This window comes from Stigmatopora nigra, chromosome 6 (genome assembly GCF_051989575.1).
Source record: "Stigmatopora nigra isolate UIUO_SnigA chromosome 6, RoL_Snig_1.1, whole genome shotgun sequence".
Classification (NCBI taxonomy): domain Eukaryota; kingdom Metazoa; phylum Chordata; class Actinopteri; order Syngnathiformes; family Syngnathidae; genus Stigmatopora; species Stigmatopora nigra.
The window spans coordinates 11,183,546-11,208,555 of record NC_135513.1 but is presented as its reverse complement, the minus strand read 5'-3'; the positions used below and the strand labels follow the sequence as shown (position 1 = coordinate 11,208,555).

General features: G+C 37.8%; 2 protein-coding genes across 2 annotated transcripts; one reads left to right on the top strand and one right to left on the bottom strand.

Annotated features, from left to right (window-relative positions):
• The first annotated feature begins 5,693 nt into the window (after positions 1 to 5,693).
• Positions 5,694 to 12,751, top strand: lrpap1 (low density lipoprotein receptor-related protein associated protein 1). Its single transcript, XM_077718992.1, has 8 exons — positions 5,694 to 5,982; positions 6,657 to 6,801; positions 7,941 to 8,071; positions 8,986 to 9,106; positions 10,587 to 10,742; positions 10,937 to 11,019; positions 12,142 to 12,318; positions 12,430 to 12,751. The coding sequence occupies exons 1-8, from the start codon at positions 5,821 to 5,823 to the stop codon at positions 12,496 to 12,498; spliced, it is 1,044 nt and encodes a 347-aa protein (XP_077575118.1). The 5' UTR covers positions 5,694 to 5,820; the 3' UTR covers positions 12,499 to 12,751.
• Positions 12,752 to 13,685: 934 nt separating this feature from the next.
• Positions 13,686 to 24,973, bottom strand: dok7b (docking protein 7b). Its single transcript, XM_077719838.1, has 11 exons — positions 24,521 to 24,973; positions 24,368 to 24,413; positions 23,353 to 23,420; positions 22,553 to 22,703; positions 21,699 to 21,899; positions 19,266 to 19,385; positions 16,360 to 16,470; positions 15,401 to 16,239; positions 14,389 to 14,463; positions 14,273 to 14,318; positions 13,686 to 14,188 (listed from the first exon to the last, which is right to left on the bottom strand). The coding sequence occupies exons 1-11, from the start codon at positions 24,572 to 24,574 to the stop codon at positions 14,064 to 14,066; spliced, it is 1,836 nt and encodes a 611-aa protein (XP_077575964.1). The 5' UTR covers positions 24,575 to 24,973; the 3' UTR covers positions 13,686 to 14,063.
• Positions 24,974 to 25,010: the final 37 nt, after the last annotated feature.

Here is a 25,010-nt window from a genome sequence, read left to right as displayed (position 1 = left end):
TCCTATTTCCCAAATAATTGCAAGTTATGGTAAAGTAAATGTCTGACTGCATTGACCTGAACAATACGCAGACATTATAATATAATATAAGAAATATCTATGTTTAAAAGGGTGAAAACAGCTTTTAAAGTAGGCAAGTTTATTTTTTGTATCTTCTACTATTTCTCACAAACTTCCATTGTTATGCAGGTAGCGCACATTTCTCTCAACACAAAACAATTTTTAATATGCTTTCCTTTCTTTGTGTTCATTGATTTGCTTGTCTTGAATTATACATGAGTCTGATTTTATCACATATCCATTATTATCAGCAATCATTATCTTCACTCTCAAAAGATGTGCATTTGCATTTAATGCGTGCTGCTGGGATTTGGGCAATTTCATCTAGAAAGTAAGATGTTTCTCTGCTTGTTTTAATTTAAACAGATTTATAGCGAAGACTGCTTGGATGGACAGAAATGCAGAAAAACTGAAAAACCATTAAAAGGTAAAACCTGGCATCCCTATATACTAACAACCCATACACAACCATGTAACCATATCAAATGAAGAAAGATGGATGGATTCAAACATTGTTTCATTATGATGTTACAATCCAGCCTCTTTTTTTTAGTCTTATCTCAATTATGTTATGATCCCAAGGTAGATTTTGCTCCTGGCTAAAAAAAAAAAGAAGAAAATAATTGGGTCCTTCTTTTTATCTTTCCAGAATTGTGTTTTAAGAGGGACTACACGCTTGTTCTTAGTTCTTTATTCTATGTTGTTTAGTTTTTTTTTTTTCATAGCCAAGCCCCCCCGCGCGCTATACTTCTCTAGGCTTGGGTCCCACGAGACCCCCCACTTCACAGCTTCTGTTCTTTGTTTATAAGGGACTTGACAGCTCAGCTACGGGCTTTCCTTCTCTGATTTCCCACTTTTTTATTTTCCAAAAGGTAGGATGGGCTTCTTCCTTATGTAATGCATGACTTGGATAAAGAACTTCAAATGTACTAACATTTAAAATTGTTAAAAGACATACTCTCGGAGGGTTCTAAATGGGTCAAGACAAATAGAATCGGATATTTTCAAATCCCAACTCAAGACACTTTTGGATGAGGTGTTAAATCTTACATGTGTGGGATGAAGTAAAGACGACGTGAATTCCCTTGACAAACTTTTCACTTTGTGTATATCTTTTCACCAATCTGTCCTGACATCATTATATCCACTCAGAAACACTACAGTCTATTCTCCTCACGTCTCTAGACATCGTAAATGAGGACTAAATGGTCACTGTCACCTCTATAATGATGGTGATCAGCAGTCCACTGGCTAAAATACTGTTAATATCTCATTTTTCTTCTCTTAAACTGGGCAATTTTAGATCATATCCCTACAATAGTACATTCCCATACTAATACATAAAGTCGTGGAAGTAATGGAGAATAACTGATGTTAAATTTGATCATTAGAAGCTATTTTATAAGCCTGTTTGACAGTCTGGTGTTGTCACAAATGTGTTACAGTAGGGGCATGAATGTGGAAAAAGCTGTGTCGCACTTTGTTTACTGCCAAGTTTCTAGTGCTGGGGACAGTAGGATCGCATCTCAGAAATGGAGGAACAAAAAGTATAATGGTGAAGGAGCAGGATGGTGAACTAGAAGGGTGACTTGATTTGGAGAGCCATGGAGGAGAAGGGAAGTACTTGGAATTCGATGAGTTGAGGGACAGTGAAAGTCATTTTTTCAAGGACAACACGTGCAGTAGGTCATAGAATAGTCTGAGTAGAGAGACGTGTGGTAGAATTTTAAATGTTCTGCAGTTTTTTTAAGGACTTGGGGTACTGTGTCACCTTAGAGAATGCTGTTGCATTAATGCATTAATGAAACGTTAACCTTAGCCACATATAAAATAAAACATGCATGATATCTTCTTAATATGTTATTCCATGCAAAAAAAACCTGTAAAAATGTATGTAAGTGAAGAGAAATGATAAAAAAATATGTATACATACTGAAATTTGCCATGGAATCTCCTAAATTAGACTGAAGAAGTCAATGGCATTGCATTGTGGGATTTTTACATCACTATACAACAGCATTGTTAATGGACATTGAAAATATCAGATAATAAACAAAACCTATGAAAAATTAGGATGAACTAGAAGGGGCAAGAAAGTAATAGCGGATTGAATGAGATTGTAATAATATTATTTTTGTGTCAAAAGCTTAAGTTATCTTATTCCACTCATTTCCTCTGTTGTTCTTAATGGTCCTCTATCTCCTTTGTTTACTCTCTACAACATCCCCAAGGAATACATTTGTAGATTGAACTTTGTTTTGAGAATTAGCATCTCTTATTGAATCAAATGAGGTATGGACTCAGGGGAGGGACAAAAGAAAAGGTCAGCAGACTGAACGCATTTAATTAATATTGAATCCACTGCAACATGCACGTTAATACTCAAACAACAGAGAAACAAAACACAATCCACTCAGCACACAATATTAATAAAACATTTTTATTTCATTTTGCTACTATAAGAGTGTAGAGCAATGATAATAAAGTCCATAAAACTCCATTAGGCTCATCTGTTCAATATTTGTGAGTGCCCTTATTAGGATTAAAAATAACTCATAACTCACGGATGAAAGGTTGAACAAATTCTATTTTTTTTGTAACTGCTTTTAATTTTGCTTGTAATTAGACGACAATTATTATTATAATTGAAACATTGCAATCAAGAGAGGAAATATCACTGACTCAAAACCTGTTACATTTAGAGTGCTATTCTATTAGATCACGTTTCCATGGAAACCTTCCACTCCTTCACCTGTAATGCTAAAGGTGAAACATTTTTCTCTTTGGAAAGAAAATCGTTGACATCAGAGACAACTCTGCTTCATTCTCTCTATATATATTGTTCTTTTGATCTTTCTGAGTATACTTGGAACACCTTCATCCATTCTACATTAATTTTATTCATTTTTATTGCATTGAACATCTTGACACACCAAAAAAAAACAAGTATTAATAAAAGATGTATTAGACAATGAACAGGAGAAGAATGTGAATTATTTGTTCTCTCTCGTTAGATTTCATATGTTGAGGATAGGTTGCTTTAAAATGTATGGATTGCAATTTAGGATGGATTGACGTATTTTTTTTAAAGTTTTGGGAAGCTCCAAATTAATCAGAGCCAAGATAAACTCAAATTAAATGTGATGTCATTGGGTGTTGTCCCCTGGAGTCGAATTAGAGCAGGAAATAGGAGGATCAAAGCTAATTTATTGCAATCTTTTGGTCTAATGACTGTGTTTGTTCAAGGTTAGTGATTGAATATGTCCTTTATTCGATTAGGACTGACATTCTCACAACCTGACTTACTCACAATGTTCTTATTGCCCCCCCCCCCCCCCCCCGTCTTTTCTCTTTGTCTCTCATTGCCCACCTCAGCTGAATTCTCTCCAACACACTGTTGTCAACAAATATCGTTTATTTCACGACACAGTGGATTATTTGCTCTGTTATAACTCCTATTCAGATTTTTTTTCTGTCTCCATCCTTTTGTTGGTATGGTATACAGAAATTCGACAAGCAGCCAACCACTCAGCTGCAAAGTACCTACCAAATTACTCCATCATCGTTCCCCTTTGTAAGAAGTGAGATGATTAATGGGTGTCGTAGCCTCATTCCAGAAAGATTTAATGGCCAGGACAAAAAAACAAGCGCGTCAGTCGAAACTTATTTTGGTGCCTCGTCTTGTTGTATCCTAAGGGGATGAATGTTCCCTTTATTACTTTCTTTTACACCACAATCTAATCATGACTTGGTTTAAATCACATTTTCTGGTAACATATATACACATAGTCGACACAAAATTCAGTATTCCACCACAATCTAATACCATCTACTACCAAAGCTGTTATTTTCCTTTTTTGCATACATGGAATTGCTGATGATTGATATTTGAAATGAAAAATGTAGTTCATTTTAGTTGATTCACTCCAAAATATTGTCACCTTTTCATGTTTTTGTAGAAAAATATACATGTTGATAAATGTTTGGTTCTATTTGGTTGCTTACATATTTTATGTAATGTGGTTGTATTCAAAATATTTCCCAGCATATGCTCATGGATTTTGTATGTATGTCAGATAGCATGAGATTAATTTTCAAAGAGCATTTCATATCATAATTCCAAGACTTCAAAGTCTTGATGTTGTGTTTTTACACCATGTGCTACTACTACAGTTTGCAAACTTCACTTTTTGTTTTACAATAGAAGACAAGTTCTAAGAAACAACCGATTCGGTTACACAATTGTGCACACCCTCATATACTGTAAATGTGAGTCAACACACATCAGTCATCATCTAAAGTGTTTCTGATTTAGCCCAGATAATCAGACGCAGTTGCATTCAGTTTTGTAGTAAAAATTTTATGTCTAGCTGAAGCCTGAATATTTGGTGCTTACACTCAGGACTATTTGGAATAGTGCAATATTCCCCATCTTATGAGAAACACTTCCAACTGCATAAAAACAGCCCCAAAGCAGGATGCTACCACCACAATACTTCACTGTGTTATTTTACATTTTGGCCAAACTTTATGGTCAAAAGGTTTATTAATCTATAGCACTTTTTGTTTTTGTGTATTCATTCATTTTGGTCGGTCTTAAAAACTCTACACACGCCCAATTCATGGTTACTTGACACCACAGAGTCTATTGTTGGACATTTTTATAATTATCTTGGGGGGAAAATTGCATATGCGCATATTATCAGTAAGTACCCTGAAGGAAAAGTATATTTTTAATGCTGTACTGTGGGACTGTCAGAAAGGCCTACTTTTTATAATTACTCCTACTGCTTCGGGGCATGGACCACAATGTATAGTAATCTGATTTACCTTTGCCCTATTATATATATACCATAGTCGAGTTTTGTACTAGGGGGAGAAGCTACAAAATACTAGGTTAAATTATGGAATGATGACAGTATCTTCTTGGCTCTTCATAGTTGCTTTGATGGTAATAATAAAGTATGTTGGCCAGATATAAATGACAGGTTGGACTTTAACTGGATGGATGGAGGATTGCGGACTAGTATTACTAAAGTGTGGCTACTTTTAAATCTTTATAGAAGTTTGAAAGCAGGAGGAAATGAATATTCATATGGTATATATTATCATATATTCCCATTGTGCTGCATTATCTGAAATATGGTAAAATATGTGACAATTCAATTTTAGTTTCAAATTTCCTTATGAAATCTATACACGTACACAAACCACTCATCCTCTTTATGACAAAAATGATTCTCAAACTTTTTAGAGCTGTTAGATTACTATTATAATATAATACGTATAATTATAATAATATAATAATATTTATTCTGCAGTGGACAGAGAGACTGCAAGGGCTTTCATTTTATACAAGAGGGACTTTTTTCCAAAGGCAGAGTTGATGATTAACAATCCAAGATGTGCTGGTTTTATGATTTAAACTATAAATTTTACAGCGTTAAACTCATCTTGGATGTTAGTAAACCTCCTACATTGGTGAAGACGCGTAGTCTTTCGATTCGCTCATTCCCTGCAGCCTGGAAAAGATACCATGATGCATGTTGGGAAAGTAGTTTCCTTAAAACAGCGTTTTCTAGGTTGCCGATGATGATCTGCACCAAAATATACTACAAAACCCACATTGCAAACTACCAGGAAACAACCGCCCCCTTTTATCACGTGCCTTGGAGCTTTACTCCTGCACAGCAATAACACTGTCCTTCTGCGCGTCTTTTTTTACAGATTTTATTTGAAGCGCGTGTTTCGATCTTTAAAATGAAAGAATTGTATTTAATAGTAGTGATTTCTGTTGGTGTGATGGCCGGGAAATACTCTCGGGACATGAACGAGGCTAAAAACGCCAATGGTGGTGATGATGGAGAGACGGTCGAGTTCAGGATCTCCAAATTGAACCAGGTTTGGAACAAAGCACTGCGGGTACGTATTGTGGATTACAATCAATACATTTGTATATTTTAAGATCTAGTGTGTTTGTGAAGATGCAAATCTGGAAATCACTCATCGCTAACAGTACACTTCCCAATTAGATGTAATCAATGTTCGAACATGCGGTTTTAATAGTGAACAGGTGATGTTTGTTAACTCACTGTCTGCCATTGACGTCAATAGACGTCCAATCAATTTGAATTGTGAAGTGTTTTCAATCCCTCTTAGTCTATGTGATCACTTATTCATGTTGTCTACTACTTATATATTATATTATTTTGACTGGATTTATTACTTATTTATTGATTGATCTATTATTATTAATTATTGAATATATATCCATCCATTTGTTTTTGTTGTTGTTGGTGCACCTCCTTACTTATTTATGTTGACTACTTATTTATTGAGTATTTACTTATTATTCATTGTTATTATTTCTTGATCCTTTGTTGCTGTTATGTCTACACTTTGCAGTAAAACTTTAATTCTCATTATACTTGTATCATGAAAATAAAAGCATTAAAACCAATTAGATTTAGACCTCTATAGCCTTCAACGACAGCCGATGCATTAAATAATGATCACTTGTTAAATTAACACTGTTGAATTAAGTAAATATATACGTAGTGTATTGATCAGTGCAATTGATATTGACATTGGAACAGATGCAGTTGTCCCCTGTGAAACAAGCTGAATTGCACAGTGACCTGAAAATCCAGGAGAAAGCTGAGCTACAATGGAAGAAATGGAAGGTCGAAGGCTTGGATGAAAATGGAGAAAAAGAGGCTCAGATCCGACGTAACTTCAATGGTGAGGCCATTTCTGTGACCGCCAAATTCAATGTGTCACAATACTCGCTCTGTACTAGCCAGTACTACGTGACATTATCAATAACTATGCTTTCAACAAGATGAGACAAAAACAAAGTACTTATTTTATATTCAAAATACCATATTATTTAGTTTCTCAGACTGTGATCGTAATGCCAATACTGAAAAACATTGGTTTTGCTGTACTTTTTATCCATTAATAATTCTACTAGAGTCACTAAATGATATTATGACAGGTACTTTTTTTGTGAGTAGTGCATTTACTGCAGAATGCTAATGACTAAGGAATGTTAAGGTTCAGTTTTTGTTATTTTGAGTTTTTTTTTTTTGTTTAGTTTGTCATCTCACAACCGGGCATTCATGTTAATGTGACAGAAGTGTCAGACGATTGTGATGTGACGTGACATGAATAATTCACAAACATTTGCATGATGGACCACCAATACCATCTGGACTTTAATTTATTATCACTTTGCCGTGACCTTGCAGCTTTCTGACAGAGTTTCTACTCCTCGGCTGGTCAAATGTATACGAAGTGTCAAAATAGCAAGACCCTATGTGACCTTCTTCACATTTGCAGATTGTAGAAGGGCATGTGCTTTTTTAAATTAAATTTATTTTTTAGTGGTTGTAATACATATTCCCAAAGTCACCCAAGTTCATAAAATGTTTGAGTGTAAATGAGTGGATCATGTGAGGTTTTGCATGAAGATTATGAGGTTTGCAGACCTTGTGCATGCAAGTGCAAGATATTATAGCTGGTTAATAAGTTGTATGCAGTAAAAGTTTAATGATGCAGCACTACAAAGACAATGACAAGTCCAACTCGTTTGTTCGTTAAGGATTACGTACGAAGATAACATGAAATGTTTATTGCAAGAAGTGATCGGCATACTTGTTGAGCTCTTCTAGAAAGTCTTAAATTTGTTTCATAGTTATTTTTATGTATTTTTTTCCTTAGTTATGGGTATTCTGAAAAATTGAGGTTTGAAAGAGAACATTTTTTCTGACCTTTTTAAGTACTTCAAATGTGTTGTTATATTGTAGGAGAAACGGCAAAATTGGTTTATTTATGAGATCATCATTAATCATGTGTTTTGATTTGCCTGTGTTTGTTAGTGATTCTGGCCAAGTACGGAATGGACGGCAAAAGAGACACAAGACCTCTGGAGAACAACTCTCTGAAAGACCATGATGTCAAAGATGGTGACATTTTTGAAGATCCTAAACTGGACAAACTATGGAACAAGGTGAATATGAGCATGTTCTTAAAAACATGCTGCCAATGTAAATACCATCTACATTTGCCTTTTTTCTTTGCTTCAAGGCTGACATCACCTCATCTCATATAGTCTCATACATTAGATGCAGCCTCACCACAGCAAATGTATGTTGAGCTGAGGATGACTAACAGTATAATTTACATCTGAACAATCTCAAACATTGGCTACACCTACTATTTTTATCTACTTTTCGTTTCTCAGGCTGACTATTATTTTTGGTGAATGCTGTTTACAGCTTTAAATTTTCTAAAAACAGCTTTAATCGATTCATTGGACCCTAAAGGTGGAAAAAAAGACCGTCAGACGATGTAAAGAAGACCTAATTAGAAGCAGATATTTTAGTGGTGTCAAAGTAAAGTCGTAGTTTTGGTGAGAGAATACATTAGCGTTCATGTAAATGAAGTAAATATGTCTCACTGCTGTGTCAGTGACAGCAATGGAGCTTTTATATGAACCCTTGTTGAATTGTGTTCCACTGTGATGATAATTGCTCTTGTTGTCAGGGTGAGAAAGGATATTTATTTCAGTTTTGTTTGCCTGAAAACAACTACTTGTGAGGTTTTATTTGAAAACTCAATGACATTTTGCAGCACTGCTTTCACTCTAAATTAAAGTGGAAACAAAGGGAATAAAGTTGCCTGCTAGGCTGAGATGGAATGTCTCACCGAGGTAACAAACCTCTTACAAATCTTGTTTATTTTGGGCTGAGGCATTTACAATCAATAGTAGGATTCTTTTGTCTGAATAGATTAAACCTTTCCGGTGTGATGGTAATTTATTCCACCATATTATCCCTTTACACAACACATCAATTGGTCTTATATTGTCATTAATTTGAAGTCAAGTTTGATTATAATTCTGTAACTTTTTGGATGACGCAGGCAAAAAACTCCGGAAAGTTTTCGGAGGATGAACTTTTAAGCTTGAAGAGAGAATTCCAGCACCACAAGGACAAGATCCACGAGTACAACATCCTCATGGAAACTGTCAGCAGAACTGAGGGTGAGCTTGAAAATGTTTTTTTTTTTCTCGCATTGGAGTCCAAGGGGATTGGACATCTATCACCATCAGTGGCAGCCGATAAAATAACAGTGTTGTGCTGCATAAAAGGTTATTTTTCCTCCTTCCTAGGTTTAAATGAAAATCATTGTTTGCCATTTGGACGAAAGTCGTCCAATACTTTCATTCACTTTGATTAATTACAGCCCAACCTTTCCACTCGAAATGGATTTGACATTGGTTGCCATCAATGGAAGGAAGCCAATAAGATTAAATCTAATGGCAATATGGGGGCCAATCCAAATAAATATTTAACATTTTAAGATATCAATTATAAATATTATTATGTAGTATTTTCTGTGTTGAGGTCCCCCAATTTTACCGAATATCTATTCTTTTTTGTTCTTGTTTTTAAACAGATAGACCAAGAATTATTTTGACTCTAAAAACACTTAAAGTACCATTAACTATCATCACATGGTTTAACATAATTTTTTTACTGCACAGTAATGTGGTACTTTTCCCGAACCATTGTTCAACACTTCATGTACCTTAACTGCCTTCATCAAAGTGTAGGGTTGTAGTGGGCCCGCAGGCTTCAGGTTTTACACCTGTATATAGACGTTACCAGATGGGGGGGATGTGTGGCCACCCGCTCGCACTCCAAGGCCAAGACAACACATCATTCTAGGAGCCATATGCCATTTGACAAATGCACCGTGTTAAGCACCGCTCTCCTCTGACTGAGACTGACACTTGCCGCCCGTTTTGTGACAGAACCTTTCTGTTAGAGCTCAGAAGTGTAGCGTGCTTCTTGAACCTGCCGCAGGTACTTTTACTGCCTGTCTGATGCACTTAAATGTCGAACCAATCACAGGCTGCCTGAGAGGAAGTCTCCACCTGTCCCATGCGCCGCCTCTAGCTTCAGCTCCATCATTGCCTGACTTGCTTCATTTCCGTCTTCCTTTTTATATTTATTTGAGATGGGTTGGTCGAAAAGGTGGTGCCATATTGTTAAGTGTACTGGAACTGTAGTTGAGCTCATCCATCATAAGGCATTTTTTAAAAAAGAAATGCATAAAAATGCATCTGTTAACAGTTTTTCATGAAACTATAGCCCAAAACAAACTATAATAACAAACCCATTGCCAGAGAGAAAAAAAAAACCTTTCCAATGGGAAAGTATAATGCTAATGGGATCCACGGTGGGTAGTTAGGCTTCCAAATATTCCTCAATGGTAACCATATGTCTGTTATTGTGGTTGTGGAGGGAAACATCTGAATCAATTTGCGTTGTGTTCTTTCCATGGACTCAATAAGAAAAGGGCAAATGAATGTGAAATGTTGCAATAGTAAGTTGTTTTGAGATGCTCGCTTTCATAATAGCCCTCATCAACCTTCTTCCTCTTCATATCATTTAAAGCCCTCATCCTCCCCCGCATATTTCTCTGACTCCCGACCTTTGCGCCTCTGATTCACCCAGAGATCCACAAGAATGTAATCTCCCCCCTGGAGGGCGACGGCAAAGAGCAGGAGGTGAAAGAAAACCACACGGCGCTCAAGCAGAAGATGAGAGACCTCAACCAAGGCTTCGATCGCCTCCGAAAAATCAGCCACGAGGGCTTCAACGAGGACAGCGGTGAGGGGAAACGCCTGCACACACTTTGCATAGTAATAGAAGTCATTTTATTTTTTTAACGTTGAGAGAACAGGCAGTCAATCTTCCCTTTTTTTTCCCTCATTCGTTCCATGCTGCCTTTTCACTCTCTAGCATTTGTGTTCAGCGCACTGATGCAGCAATTGTTGTCATGTGTATCAATTGTGGCTCGATAGAATTCCGGGAGCCTCGGGTGATCGATCTGTGGGAAGCTGCCAAGAGAGCCAACCTCAGCAAAGATGAGCTGGACTCTCTCAAGGTAGGATTTATATCTCCTCTGACACGATAACTCTAATCTGTTTGTTTGTGGACAGACGTGCACTTTTAACAACACTCTAATCTATCCAGAAGTGCAGATAATTGTATTAATTAGAATGGAAGACTTGAGGAATACTGATTTTTGTTTTTTAGTTAGGAAAGGTAGCAGTCTTGCTAAATTGCCTGGAGGAAAAAAAGTGCACAAAATTGTTTCCAGTTTTAACTAAAGTAACTCCATTGTAGTAGTTATAGGTATATATACTCTTTTTTCCGCAATTTGTTTCATTCATCTAAATTTAAATATATAGTATAACATGTGAAGAGTTTAAGTGACACACAAAGTAATAAAATGTCAATTATATTTTCTAAATTTATTTTTAATTAAGAATTTAAAAAATATTTGATATATCAAAAGAGCCCCACAATTGATCGTCTATCATTGTCAATAATATCGAAAGTATTGACCAGCATTGTGGGCTAAACAGTCCGTTTATTTCATTACGCAAAAATGGCTTCTTGTCATGATATTAAATGTTGCCCATTCTCTTCTTATTAATAATACAGTGTCATACTTAAAAACCAGAACAGCCTCTGCTTTTCCATGTCATGTCCATTTAATGCTCTTTAGTCTTCAGCTTTTTTTCTTCCCCCGCTTTGCTATTTCTGGTGTACTACTTCTGAGGGGGAATTACAAAAAAATGTCAAATGGCCTTATTGTGTGACTGCAGCAAAATACTAAATTTGTCCTGAAAAGTTTAATCGCATTCCACAACGTTGGAGATTTTTCTACTTAATTCGGAGGGTCCAGTAGATAGCGAACATATCTCAGTAAGATGTGCTGTTAATAACTCAAATCATTTATGGCCTTGGCCTTAACCCAAAACTCAACTCTGAATTAAAGTTTTAGACGTTATATCTGAAAGTAGTGATTCAGGATCAGGATAAATTATGTCTATGTAGTTCTTGCTCAATGTTGGCGATTTTTCCTTACATATATTGAACAATATGTGGTTGTATAGTACTTATAGACTGAGAAAATGATTTTGAGATGACTGCAAAGAGAAAAAGAAGTGTTTTGGCTTGAGGGAGTGAACTTAAAAAGTCCCGATTTTGTCTATTTTAGGAGGAGCTGCATCACTTTGAAACCAAGGTGGAGAAGCACCACCATTACCAGGAGCAGCTGGAACTGTCTCACCAGAAACTGCAACATGTGGAGAATTTAGGAGACAAACAACACATACAGAAGAACAAGGAGAAGTATAACAACCTGGCGGAAAAGACCAGAGAGATGGGCTACAAGGTATTTGAAGTCACGGTTAACTTTAGCTTAAAGGTTAAGGAACAACTTTTCTTTCTTGATGTTTAAGTTCAAATGAGACAAGAATAGAAATTACTTTTTTTTCTCTTTCAGATGAAGAAACACATGCAGGATTTACACAACAAGATATCTGGTCAGGGTTTGGGCCACAATGAGCTTTGAGGCCATTGATAGGGCAATACAAATAAGGACTAAATATACTTAACTTTCATAAAAACATAGCTAAGCAATTAATAATATTTTTTCTACATTAGAAATCTGCATTTTTTTACCAATCACTTGTCTTTTATTGAAATACTTTATTGGGAAAAGTCCTTTAAAAAATGATTTTTTTTGTCTAATAGATGACCAAAATTCTTGCGGTACAAAAATCAATAAATTCCCATAAAGACAATAAATAGCCTGTTATGTACTATTTGGGCTATTTTGTAATATGTTATTGACCAATAGTAAGAAAGGATGTGATAACAAAAATGGAATGTTTAGCCAAAAACGTTGCAGCAGTGTTTAATATTTCATATAATATTTTGCAACAATAACCAAATGGTTATACTTGAAAAATACAGTTCAATATAATTCTACTTAACTTGGCATTTGCCATTTACACATTGTTAGGGAAATATTTGTCCCTGCAGTGAAGTGAGTGGACAACTGCTGAGAAAATACACATTTCCTCCACAGAAGCAAAAGTCCCATAAAGGCAAATTGGTACCAAATATTAGTCTATTTGTCTTGAAGACATCAATAGGCGGGTAGGAAATTTAAGTTTTACCATTCATCAGTTTCGCTCTCCCTCGGAACACAAGCATAGGCATCGATTACTGAGATGAAGAATGGAACTGGCTGGTCGATCACTCACTCCAGTCTCACTGGAGTCTTCAACTCGGCACCTGAGAAATAACTTGGGAGGCTGCTTTTTCAATCCAGTGCACTTAAGATCTGATGTGGAATGATTGCCAAGCGCGCTGAGACTCCAAAAAGTCAGATGCACAACTGTAGGGCTCATCTTTGTCAAGTGATCTTATAGTGTGCGGGCTGTGATATGAAAGATCCACTTTTCTTTCATCTCAGCTGGAAGTGAGCCTTAAAAAGTGCCATGCAGCAAAACTAAAAATCGCTTATTTTGTAAAAATGTAAGGGATGAATTTTTTTTCTTCATAAAATGTAAATGTAAATGATTTGTCAGTAACAAAATGGTCAAGAACATCAAAATGACTTAATGTTTATAAATATTTTTTATTACTTTAGAAAAGGGTTGTGTTAAATAGATACTTATGTTTTTTTTTTTTAGTATTAATCTTCAAATGAGGTTAGAAAAGGATATTTAAATTATTCCAGGTAAAATTTAACTCAATGGCAGCAAAGCAGTTAACTTATTGCATATAGTATATAATTCAAGCTTATTAGATTTACAAATAAATGAATTTCAAATGTTGCGAGTTAGGAAAAATACAATAATGCCTTCTACAATGGACGCAATTTTACAAAACAACCATATAGGTGAGTAAGATTAATATTAGTTTAAAATAAGTTAAAAAAAAACAAATACATGGTGATTACTGTAAGCATACAACCTGTAAGCAAACTTCTGTATTATTATTTTCTAGGTGGAATGGACTGTTTTGCAATTTCCAATTAGGAAAGTTATTGGAAGATGCTGAACTTATTGCACTACTTCAAAATGAAGCTCATCCACACGATTGGCAACAAAGTCAATGGGGTGGCCCTCATCGCCTGTTGTCCATCTGAGTCAGTGTGTCTTCCTTGCCCCGTGTGTAACACACACCCACTTGGTGAGTTGTTTCCGTGGTGTTGTTGTGGTTTGGGTGGGTGTCAATCAAATTACCAGATCCTGGAAAGAAAAGTGGTAGTAGTTGAAGGACGGGAAAAAGGCAAATGCATCATGTTTTTAATGGTGACTAATGAATTTACACACCTGGCATGAGAGGAGAAGGTTGTGTACCTGAGGATGGGTTCCCAACCTAGTGAGCAAGTTTACAAATTGAGTATGAAGAGCGTATTACTGATTCATGCAGAAAAGACAAACCTTACCCGTGTTGTCAAACTTGCACTTTTGGCTGAGTGCCACTGCTCTGGTGTGATGTAGTTATCGAAGTCATGAGAGAACTGTGCAAAGGGATAAAAGTGGAGGGAATGAGTTGTTTGTTTAACTTGTCATTCACCTAAATGTGTGTGTGTTGTCGTATTGTCAAAAGAAAGTGTTTCGATTTTCATCCACTAAAGTGGGTGACACTTTAGAATTCAAAAAGAACGAGCAAAGAATCTATTTTCATTCACTTGACATTTCCCTCACCCAAGGTTTCTGCTGGTTTCATCACTAGGAGCCCATTTATCAGTAAAGCATACACTCACATGCACACAATTTCTTCCCCATCTCTAATGATAGGAAAGGTATGCAAAATGATCCCAACCCATCATAATTAAAGGTCACGAATCCATTGAGTTATCAGACAAATACATCAATAGGGAAGAAAAAAAGAGCTCCAGCAATGTTAGACAGCAACCCACACTTTGTTTTTGTGTTTTCAGCAGAGTAAAGTGTCTTGTATACAGCAAGCTATAAAGCTGAATGCCACCAAGGTCTTACCATTTGGAGACTTTGTGGAAAACTATGTTTCTGAAGTCAAGGCTGTCCTTGTGTTTGATGTGATGGCAAAACAAAAGGCTTGCTAATGATAAAAAAATCTTGGACCTGTCAGTCATGTAAATTCTCATATGTAATGTAAATAAGAACAAAATAGAATGGGGAAAAGAGATTGGAATATGAGATAAAATTAGCTATTTTTTAAATCAAGAGTTGGAACAATTGTCATTAAATGGCAGAAAATATGATTAAGTTGTTCTATACAAAAGGGAATAAAACATTAATTTCCGTGAGAATATCAGTGATGTGACTTCCCATTTAAATTTTTAATATTTTCTGCATCAGTTATCTGCGCAAGGCTGGGGTGGTGCTGGAGTCTATTTTCCTAACGTAAAGTGCATACCTGTGCTAAAAAAAAATGTTCAAAACAGTGACATATCCAAGTAAAACATTACTTACCTGTCTTTCCCCAGAGAGGGACCTCCCTGCAAAGAAGAGCTGCTGGGAGGTGGAATTGTCCTCACTGTCTGTAGGAGGCGTCCTCTCAACAGGCCAGGAAATGGAGAACTGCATCGAAGTCCGGCACTCTACTTCAGGCCTCGGGAGGCCGTTTTTGAGTCCTTGATTGTGACTCACGAGTCGATCCCTGCCCATGGAACTGTCACCGCTCATTTCGGAGGTCTCCTCAACAGCCAAAGGGTCCCTCATGGCCTTTTTCTGGAGAAGACTCCTGGGTATATCATAGCGTAGTCGGAGCCAGCTAGAATTCTGGCACTCATCACTAAGCCTCTGAGATGCTTGAGAGGTGCACCTATAGGAACAAGAGAGTCCACTACTGAGCACTAGGTGAGATGTGGACTGTGGAGGTGAAGGAGGAGGATTCAAGGGAGGAGAAGGTAGACTAGTCATCAAACCAAATTCCTCTCCTGCTTCTTGAGGAGCCATATCCACGCTTCCTGTGCAAGAAGAAAAACTGCCAGAGCTTCCAGTTGCTATCCCGATGCCGCTGTCCAATGAGCTCTGGCGCCCGCTGTCATGGAGACCACGAGGCGGGAGTTGAGTGGAAGCTGGACCATGAACCGCCATCACTGCCGCAAAGAGGCGGTCGTCTGAAGACGCCAAGGCCTTCAGTGTAGACGAGTTAGATCCGGTCTCGTTGGGGACCTGCGATTTGGTAAATGTCTCTGCCCCGAAAGGACGCCGGCTCATGTAGCTGGTGTCCGACTGGCTGGAGGAGGAGCTGGAGATGCTGCTGCGGTCGTCCCCGGCAACAGATATGCTGCAGCTATAAGTTGAGGCTGAGAAAAAAAGTCATTGGTAGATGCAGAGTGACTTATTCACAAGACTTTCTAATACTCTTAAGCAAATCTATACATTGGTTTGGAAGTTGTGGAACACCTCGCCTGGGGAATATTTACCTGTGCTGTTCGCTAGGCTGCATGTGGACAGCATACTGAGTCTTTTCTCCAGCTCTGAGGCTTCCTGATTGATACGTTCTTCAACTGATGCTGGATCAGCAGTCAAGTTGTCTGTTTAAGGATCAACAGATAAAAGCATATGAGTAAACTTCAATATACTGATGAATCAAAAATGGCAATCACTTATGATTTACTATCTCTGGCTGCACAAAATGATGAGACGGGCCCAGATTTGGCCCCCGGGCCGCCACTTTGACACCTGTGCTGTACACTGTGCTTTAAAAAAAGAAATCCTAAAACAGAAAGTCGGCCCTCATGATTTACTTTCTTAGGCTGCACAAAATGATGCGGTGGGCCAGAATCCCGCTGTCGTTAGAAACATTTTCCATTGGTTGTTTCTATATAATTGTAGTCAAGACCTTCCAATGATGACAACATGAAGTGTGGCCAACGTGGCGTAGAGGTTTGTTCGCCTGACTTTCGTGTGGGAGACTAGAGTTCGAGTCCCGCTGTTGTTTAAAACATTTTCCCTTATTTGTTTCTATATGGTTGTAGTCAAGAGGATCTAATAATGTAAGGATGAAGTGCGGCCAATTCGTGGTGCAGAGGTTTGGTCGCCGGATTCTCGTCAGGGAGACCTGGGTTCAAGTCTCGGTTGGGACACTTTTTCACTTAGTTGTTTCTCTGAACTTCTTGTCAAGAGACTCAAATGATTACTAAGGAAAGTGTAGCCACCTGGTTGGCGCAGAGGTTAGTTCACTGGACTCCCCTCTGGGAGACCCTGGTTCGATTCCCGGGCTCGGCACACATTTTCACTTAGTTGTTTCTGTGTACTTCTTGGAAAGACACTCAAATGATTACAGAGAAATGTGTAGTCACTTGGTTGGCGCAGAGGTTAGTTCACAGGTTTCCCGTCTGGGAGACCTGGGTTCGATTCCCGCTGCCGTCGTTTGGCTGAAAATACTTGGAAAGAAGAATTGGTCAATGGAATAAGAAGAAGGGGGGAAAAAAAAGAAAAAACTTTTTAATTTATATTAAACACTTAGTCATACTTTTCAGCAAAAGGTTATATTCCGAACTGCCTTCGGCAGTTCGGAAGACACTTGATGGACCTGTATGTGCGAAAGGCGTTCTCGGGTCGGCCTTCGGCCGACCCTCGACCGCTTGCTTGGTCAGTGAACCGCCGACACCGGGAAGCGAACTCACGTTCTCTCGGTGCAAAGGCGAGTGTGCAACCCACTACACCAACTCGTGCCCCACTTATACATAGGTGTTGAAACGTTTTATCCAAGGAAATGGGGTGAAACACTTAGTCATTTTTTTCACAAAATGCTTCATCCACCACTGAATACTTATACACTTAGACACTTAGGCAATAATACTTATTCTTTTAACTGAATAATATTTGGAAAATCTTTGCCTGCACTGGGAATTGAACCCAGGACCACAGAGTTTAGAAACTGATGACTTAGCCACTGGGCCACCACCCTGTGAAGGAAAGTGGTAGTACTTTTACTTTTACCTCTTTCACTCACCTGAACAATATTTGGAAAATCTTTGCATGCACCGGGAATTGAACCCAGGAACACAGAGGTTGCAAACTGATGACTTAGCCACTGGGCCACCACTCTGTGAGAGTAAGCAGTAGTACTTGTACTTTTATCTCATTCATTTATCTGAATGATAGTGGAAAAATATTTGCATGCACTTGGATTTGAACCAGGGACCACAGAGGTTGCAAATCGACGACTTAGCCACTGGGCCACCACTCTGTGAGAGTAAGCAGTAGTACTTGTACTTTTATCTCATTCATTTACCTGAATGATAGTGGAAAAATATTTGCATGCACTTGGATTTGAACCAAGGACCACAGAGGTTGCAAACTGATGACTTAGCCACTGAGCCACCACCCTGTGAGAGTAAGTAGTAGTACTTGTAGTTTTATTTCATTCATTTACCTGAATAATAGTGGGAAAATGTTTGCATGCATTAGGATTTGAACCCTGGACCAAAGAGTTGGCAGACTAATGACTTATCCACTGGGCCACCACTCTCCAAGATTAGGCAGTAGTATCTGTTGTTTTGTTTCTTTTCACTCCCAGATCATATTTAGTACTTTATGGTTCCTTCAATTTGGAAATGTTAGGTTAGCTTTCAAACAGCTCTAACCAGGATTTGAACCCAGGTCCACAGTGTTTGAAGCCAAATTTCTTCAACACTTCATGTGGCATCAACTAACACACTGCTTTAGCTACACTAATTTTAACAGCCAGCAGTGTGTCACCACACCCTGTACATGCTTTTTACCAAAATTAGGAAGGGAAATGAGGGGAAATTGGCATATCACACCAGCACTTTTGAATTGAAACATGTAAACCGTAGAATACTATAATATTGGCAGTATTGCACGAAATAATGGATGCAGATTTCTCTGATATTCATTTGAGCTTGCAAATAAATACAATTACACTGATGACTGAAACTAAGGATGCATTTATCTCTATCATGCTGTTACATTGTGTATTCCCAGTGAACTAGATCCAAGACAGAATATTACATTACTTGACCAGTGTGAATATCAGTTGAAATAGTATCAGGGTGTCTACGGAGTTCTCTTCCGGTGGCTGTTAACACGTCGGACAGTCACGAGGAAACAAGCATGTCTGTTTCTATATAAAGCTATTGTCCGATTCCACATCCCGTGTCTCTACTCAGATGTCACTACACCGCCTGAGTGTCTAAGAAATGCACGTGAACCTAGCAACATATCCTTTCACATGTCATGTGCAAAGGTCTGACCCACTAATCCTATGCTGACCTTTAAGGTATGTTGTGTTTCCGATAGCTTGGCACCTGAAACAAATACTAAACATTTAACAAGCAGTAAAGCATGTATGTGTTTTCACCTGGTAGGGAAGGTCGTAGGCCATGTGGGACCCTGCTGGGGGCGATGCCTCGGACTATGCAGTCAAAAAGAAAATTGATTCGCTCCCCATCTGAACAGGACAAGAAGAAAACTCCTGCCCCTGCAGCATACATGGAAAATAGGTTTCAGTTATTAGTTGCCAGTGTAAAGATCTCTTTTTTGAGCCAAACTGCCATCTAAACACAACATAATACAAAACTAGACTGTTTAAAAAAAAAAAGGTTGTAATATTGGAATATGCATTTTACATGGATCTAATTACTCTTAAAAACATAACATGCTGGATAAAGAACAACTTGTTTTGTGTGCTTAAAATTCAAAATCATTAAAAAAATAAATAAAATAGCACTCATGAGAGAGTTTAATATCCAAGTACTGTTTAATATCCAAGTACTGTTTAATATCTAAGTACTGTTTAATATCTAAGTACAGTTTAATATCTAAGTACAGTTTAATATCTACGTACAGTTTAATATCTAAGTACTGTTTAATATCTAAGTACTGTTTAATATCCAAGTACATTTGACCGGCGACCAAACGTCCAGTCACGATGTTTTGTCTAGGAATTAATATTATACATGCTGCTTGTATACCTATTTACATTATTATTCAAACTACTATAAGTAAGCGCCAAGCTGAAGGACATGGGGAAAAAATACGACCACAGTACGCTGGGCTTTGAATTACTTTCACCTATCGCACACTTGACAGCTTTCCAAACTGGGCAGCGGATCATTTATTACTGCCTCTGTTGATGTATTTGTGCGTACTCATTCATTACACAGCCGACTGACATGAACACGTGCAGAAAGCCAGTTCACCTACAATCCAGGCTGAACTCCAAGTATCGATTAAAAAGGTGCTGCTGGCTTGTTACCACGGTCTACCGACCACCCTTACTGCCTTCTTCAGACAACCTGGTCACATTTATCAGGTCTCACAATCGTTATTTTCCCAACTGTTGAGTAAAAGTGCTTGGCAAAGCAATATTGTGTGTATTTGAGTCCCAAAGTTTGTCATGACTAAAAAATGAACCGTTTAAGGATAAATTAGACTTCCTCGGCAGCTTTAGAATGGAAAAGAGAAGCGCTTAATGCTTTTTCTCACGCTGAAATTGTAAAAGACTGCAGGGAAATGAGGGCTATATTATCATTGATGAGTTCCAAGTACACGTCTTTAAAAGCACAAGTTGCTGAAGAACGGTTCATTACTGCGAGTAATTATTGGAAGTCATTATTCTGCGCCATTTGATAGTCAGCAAAAGTATTTAAGCAATTGGAACTTGACAAAGAAATCTAGATGGAAAAGACAAATGAGTACAGTGGGAGTTTAAATGGATTTTATCTCTCGCATAAGTTCTAACGCTCATGCAGTAACTTGATGTAAAAATGATTTACTTTTTGGATGTAACCTGCTTTCCAGGTTACATTAACTCACTCTGAAGGCTGCATGAAGTGAGCAAAGCATTTATATTACTCTCCTTAATTTTACACTTCAGTGATAAGAAACAAAGCATTAAGAAATGTGAATGTACGTTAAAAGCTAGTGCCAGTTTGAACCCATAAAAGATTACAGATTGCTATTTGACTTCTCTTAAAGAGTATATTAATAAAAACTGTCAAAACTTCTGGGACATTTTGAAAACAGATTCCTGTCTTGAGAGGGGTTTACTAAAATAAGTACAACACGCTAGAATGTAATAAAATTAATGGCTGCCTGGAGGGAAGAAATAAACTGAACAGAATGTGTTAGCAGAAAAAGGCTCAATATTAGTGTTTTATCAAAAAGCTCAGTTGAATTTGAAAACATTATTAAGCTGGCAGTCCACATAATGACAAGCCTAAATCAATCCGAACGTACAAAGTGGGACATTTTAAAATATGTGGGTAATATACTGGATCTTTGAAACCATTTTCTAGAAAAGAAAAGTCTGTCGCGACACCAGAATTTGTTTGGCCAACCAAGCTCGACAAGGATGCATGGTATTAATAGCACTTGGTCATCAGAGCATAGAAACCAGAGCTGGTGGGCCTCATGGTTATTCGTGTAGCATCTACACACACATAGTATACAAAGAAATTTGGGGTCGGAAGTAATGACGTCAAATATAGATGATTTCCTCGAACAACGGTGGAAAAAAGTAAGTATATGTACTTTAAATGTACTGTAAATCCACAAAGATCAACACTAATAATAGTACATCTAAAATCTAGACTCCCTAGTCACAATTTAAGGTAGATTCTATTAAGATCTAATGTGAGAGATATTTAAAATATTTTTCCATGACAAAAACAGCACAAGAAATATTGCTCAGGTGAAAAATAAGTTAATATCTATTCATTCTATCCCAGGCTCATATAACAACTCCACAGAGTCAACAGATTGAATATCAAGCGTCTAAAATTTTACTCACAGATTCCACAGCGACTCCCTCCCTCAAAGACGAAGCCATTGGGTACCGCGCCGTATCGCCGTAAACAGGACAACTTCCAATTGCCAATAATAACGGGAGGTCGGCCCCTGGTGAGAGCCAATAGATTGTTGCACAGGTGGAGTGTGGCAGGTCCAATTTCCAATTTGGTGCCCGGTTCGACAGTGACAGCAAATCTGTGGACTGCAAAGATAAAAAAAAGGCAGAAGGACCAAAAGGTTCATTAGTTTAAAATAATTCTGCATTCATGAATAAGACAGTTCATGCAGCTCATTGTATTCAGAAGGCAGAGATCAGTGTGGATATGATTAATTCACTGCCCAGTGAATGAGACCAAAGTGTGACTGACATAAAGTCATTTCCATGAATTCCTTCATATCGGGTCTTGGTGCAAGTAGAATTAATTCAGAGGGTCTTGTGGGTTTGCACACTATCTGAATTTGCAGTTCATTGTGTTATGATTAAATCCAAATTGTTTAACAATGCAGGAAGACTGCAAGACATGAAATCCAAACATTGTTAAAACCACTGCGAAATGAAAGTCCTCCTAGCAAGGTGACAATTGCAAAAAAAAGAAGAGTCTGAAGGTTAAAAAGAGAGGGATTGTCCTGAAAATAGTGTGCACTGCCTCATACCGAAACTAAGTGGCAATTAAAATAAAAAAAGTGGAAAAAGATTTTGCCATGAGGTCATCTCGTTTCCCTTATCAAAAACCCTCCATTTTGAGCAGCACCTTTACTTAATGCATTAAATGATTTGATCCTAAAACTAATTTCTTAATATAAAACAAATCTTTCAAAGTTAAGAAAGTCTTAGGACAAGACTACATCACTGACCTTCTCCCAGGCTGTAGCACATACGGGCGTCCCAGGCCAAGAGAGCTTCTCGACTATGGAAGCCCAGCACTAGAGAATGTGCCAAGGAGAGGATAGAGAGAGTGTAGCTGACTCCATCATAACCAGGCCCCGGTTCCACACCGTAGATACCCTGAGAAAAGTATCAGTTACAGTAACATAGTATTCTTAGAATAAAATCCTATAGGAAAACTCACATAGTCCAAAACAAAGTAGGCCACTCATAAGCTACACAAGGCAGAGAATTAAAAACAAAAATAAATATAAGTTTTTCCGGTATTTTATAAATTTTTTGATCATTTCAAATGGTGTACGCCCTATAAAAACTTTTGCATGGGATTTTTTAAGTACTTTTTTGTCAAACCAATCTCGTTTTGCCCATCTCGCCTCGGTCAATGGTAGCAGAAGAAAACGTCATCGTCAACTGCTAATATTGTCATGCTTTAAGCATGACAAGTACATTCCCCTGCGGATTTCCACTATATAAATATAGCATGTCAGAAAGCAATGTACCCAGACAGTCAAGCTGTCAGCATCTTACAGCAACATCTACAAAATCATTTAGTGCATACTGATTGGGCACCCTGTTCACTTTGGAGAAAAAAATTAGACTTTTAAGTGCGCCTTATGTGAGTAAAGATGTGAATTTGTACGTTTTTTTAAGTGCTTAATGAGGGGAATTGTAATCATTAATAAGGGGAGCAATTGGCCCAAAGTATGATACAGTGAGTTCTAACCCAAAATAATACAAAATAAAAAAGCATTTAGGACAGGTTGTATACCTCCAGTGTTACTCCGAGACGCTCTTTGGTTTTTTTCTTGTCCTTGTAGGCCAGCACAGACAGGCAGTCTGCAAGACACACACACAAACACACAGGGTGACACAAGCTTTACACATTGACAGTCACTTTGTGCTTAATAACGCATATTAAACAGAGTCTCTTTGTTTGTGTCGTGGTGTGTATGCGTCTGTCTATGCAACAGCTGCCATAGCAAACTCTAAAACAATGAGCTGATCCACTGGCACAGCTGAGAATGACAATCACTGAAAGTACTGCACACACTTTGCCACCCACATCACAGAAAAGGAAGATTTAAAAAAAAAAAAAAACCTTATTCCAACCACGTTTGCTTTATTTCTCAAGAAGCGCAAATGCAGTCCTGGTCCTGTTTTGCATATAAATAATGATGCCACTTTAAGTGATGAGCACGAGCACATCTTAATTTCCAATTCAGAGAAAATACACTTTCAATCAAACAATCTCCCGGTTGATGATGAGATCGAAAGTGGTTCAAAAAAACCCTTTTAACCCTTTGTTTAACTCAACATCTAGCATTATTATTGGCACCTAGATGAACATTCACAGCCAGTAATCCCAGTTTAAATGAATTAGACGTCTATCGTTGTCACTGGCAGACAGTCAGACTAAGCATATAACAATATAGAACCCAAAATGTGAGGTCTTAATGGGGTTTAAGTTTTTTTGTTTGGATGTTTGTGTCTTTTAAATGACCAGAAATAGTTGCTCGCCCTATAAAAGGTTAAATTTTGAGTGACACGCTTGGGCTGTGCTAATCTAATCAAACTTTAAAATTAAAAGCAATGCACTATTTATGTTTTAAAGTAAATGTAATTGAATCAAGCGAGTGTGGCTTGTTGCGCAACGACCACACATGCTGTGATCTGAGTTTTTAGGACCCACAAATGCATGCCCGAATCAAAATATATAATTCTATACATGCTTTTCAATAAGATTGAATATGTCAAAGAACAATACAAGTCATGAAAGTACTAACCTGCAACCGGGGAAGGCTTTTGAACCACGACCCATCGAGTCTTCCACTGCAAATGCAGAAAAAAAAACAAGAATAAAAGTGGATAAGAATCCTCCATAATATCACATAGGCTTTAAGATATGTCTTCAAAGTAGATCATAAAATTAAGATCACCTTTTTGCCGTCTCTAATCTTGATTTGTCCCTCAGCGACAACTGTATCCGTCATCTTCTGACATGGTTCCGAGCAGCTGTGTGTGAATGTGTGTGTGTGTGTGTTGAGAGGGGTGACATTTCAAAATAGCCCCTGCCGGCAAGGTAGCCTTCCTCCTCGCCGTTCGGACCACCACACGGGCCCCATCGCCGTACCCTAGCCTAGTTAGGACAGTTGCCGACTGCGCTTGATGTTCCGATTGGAGCTAATTTGATTAAAACAGCATTAACCCAATAAATTTCACTAGTCTTCTAAATCTGGCCCCCTGTGTTGGGGTTAGGGTGGGATTTATGGAGTGTGGGCTTTTAAATGACGACGACAGCTGTTGGGAGAACTTATGCAAAGGACTCATGATAAACTGCCGAAAGAAAAGCAGAAATCAAACCAAAATCTGTACATTAACAGGCTAGGTCTGGGTCCACTGTGGCAAAGGGGACTATAAAACTCAAAC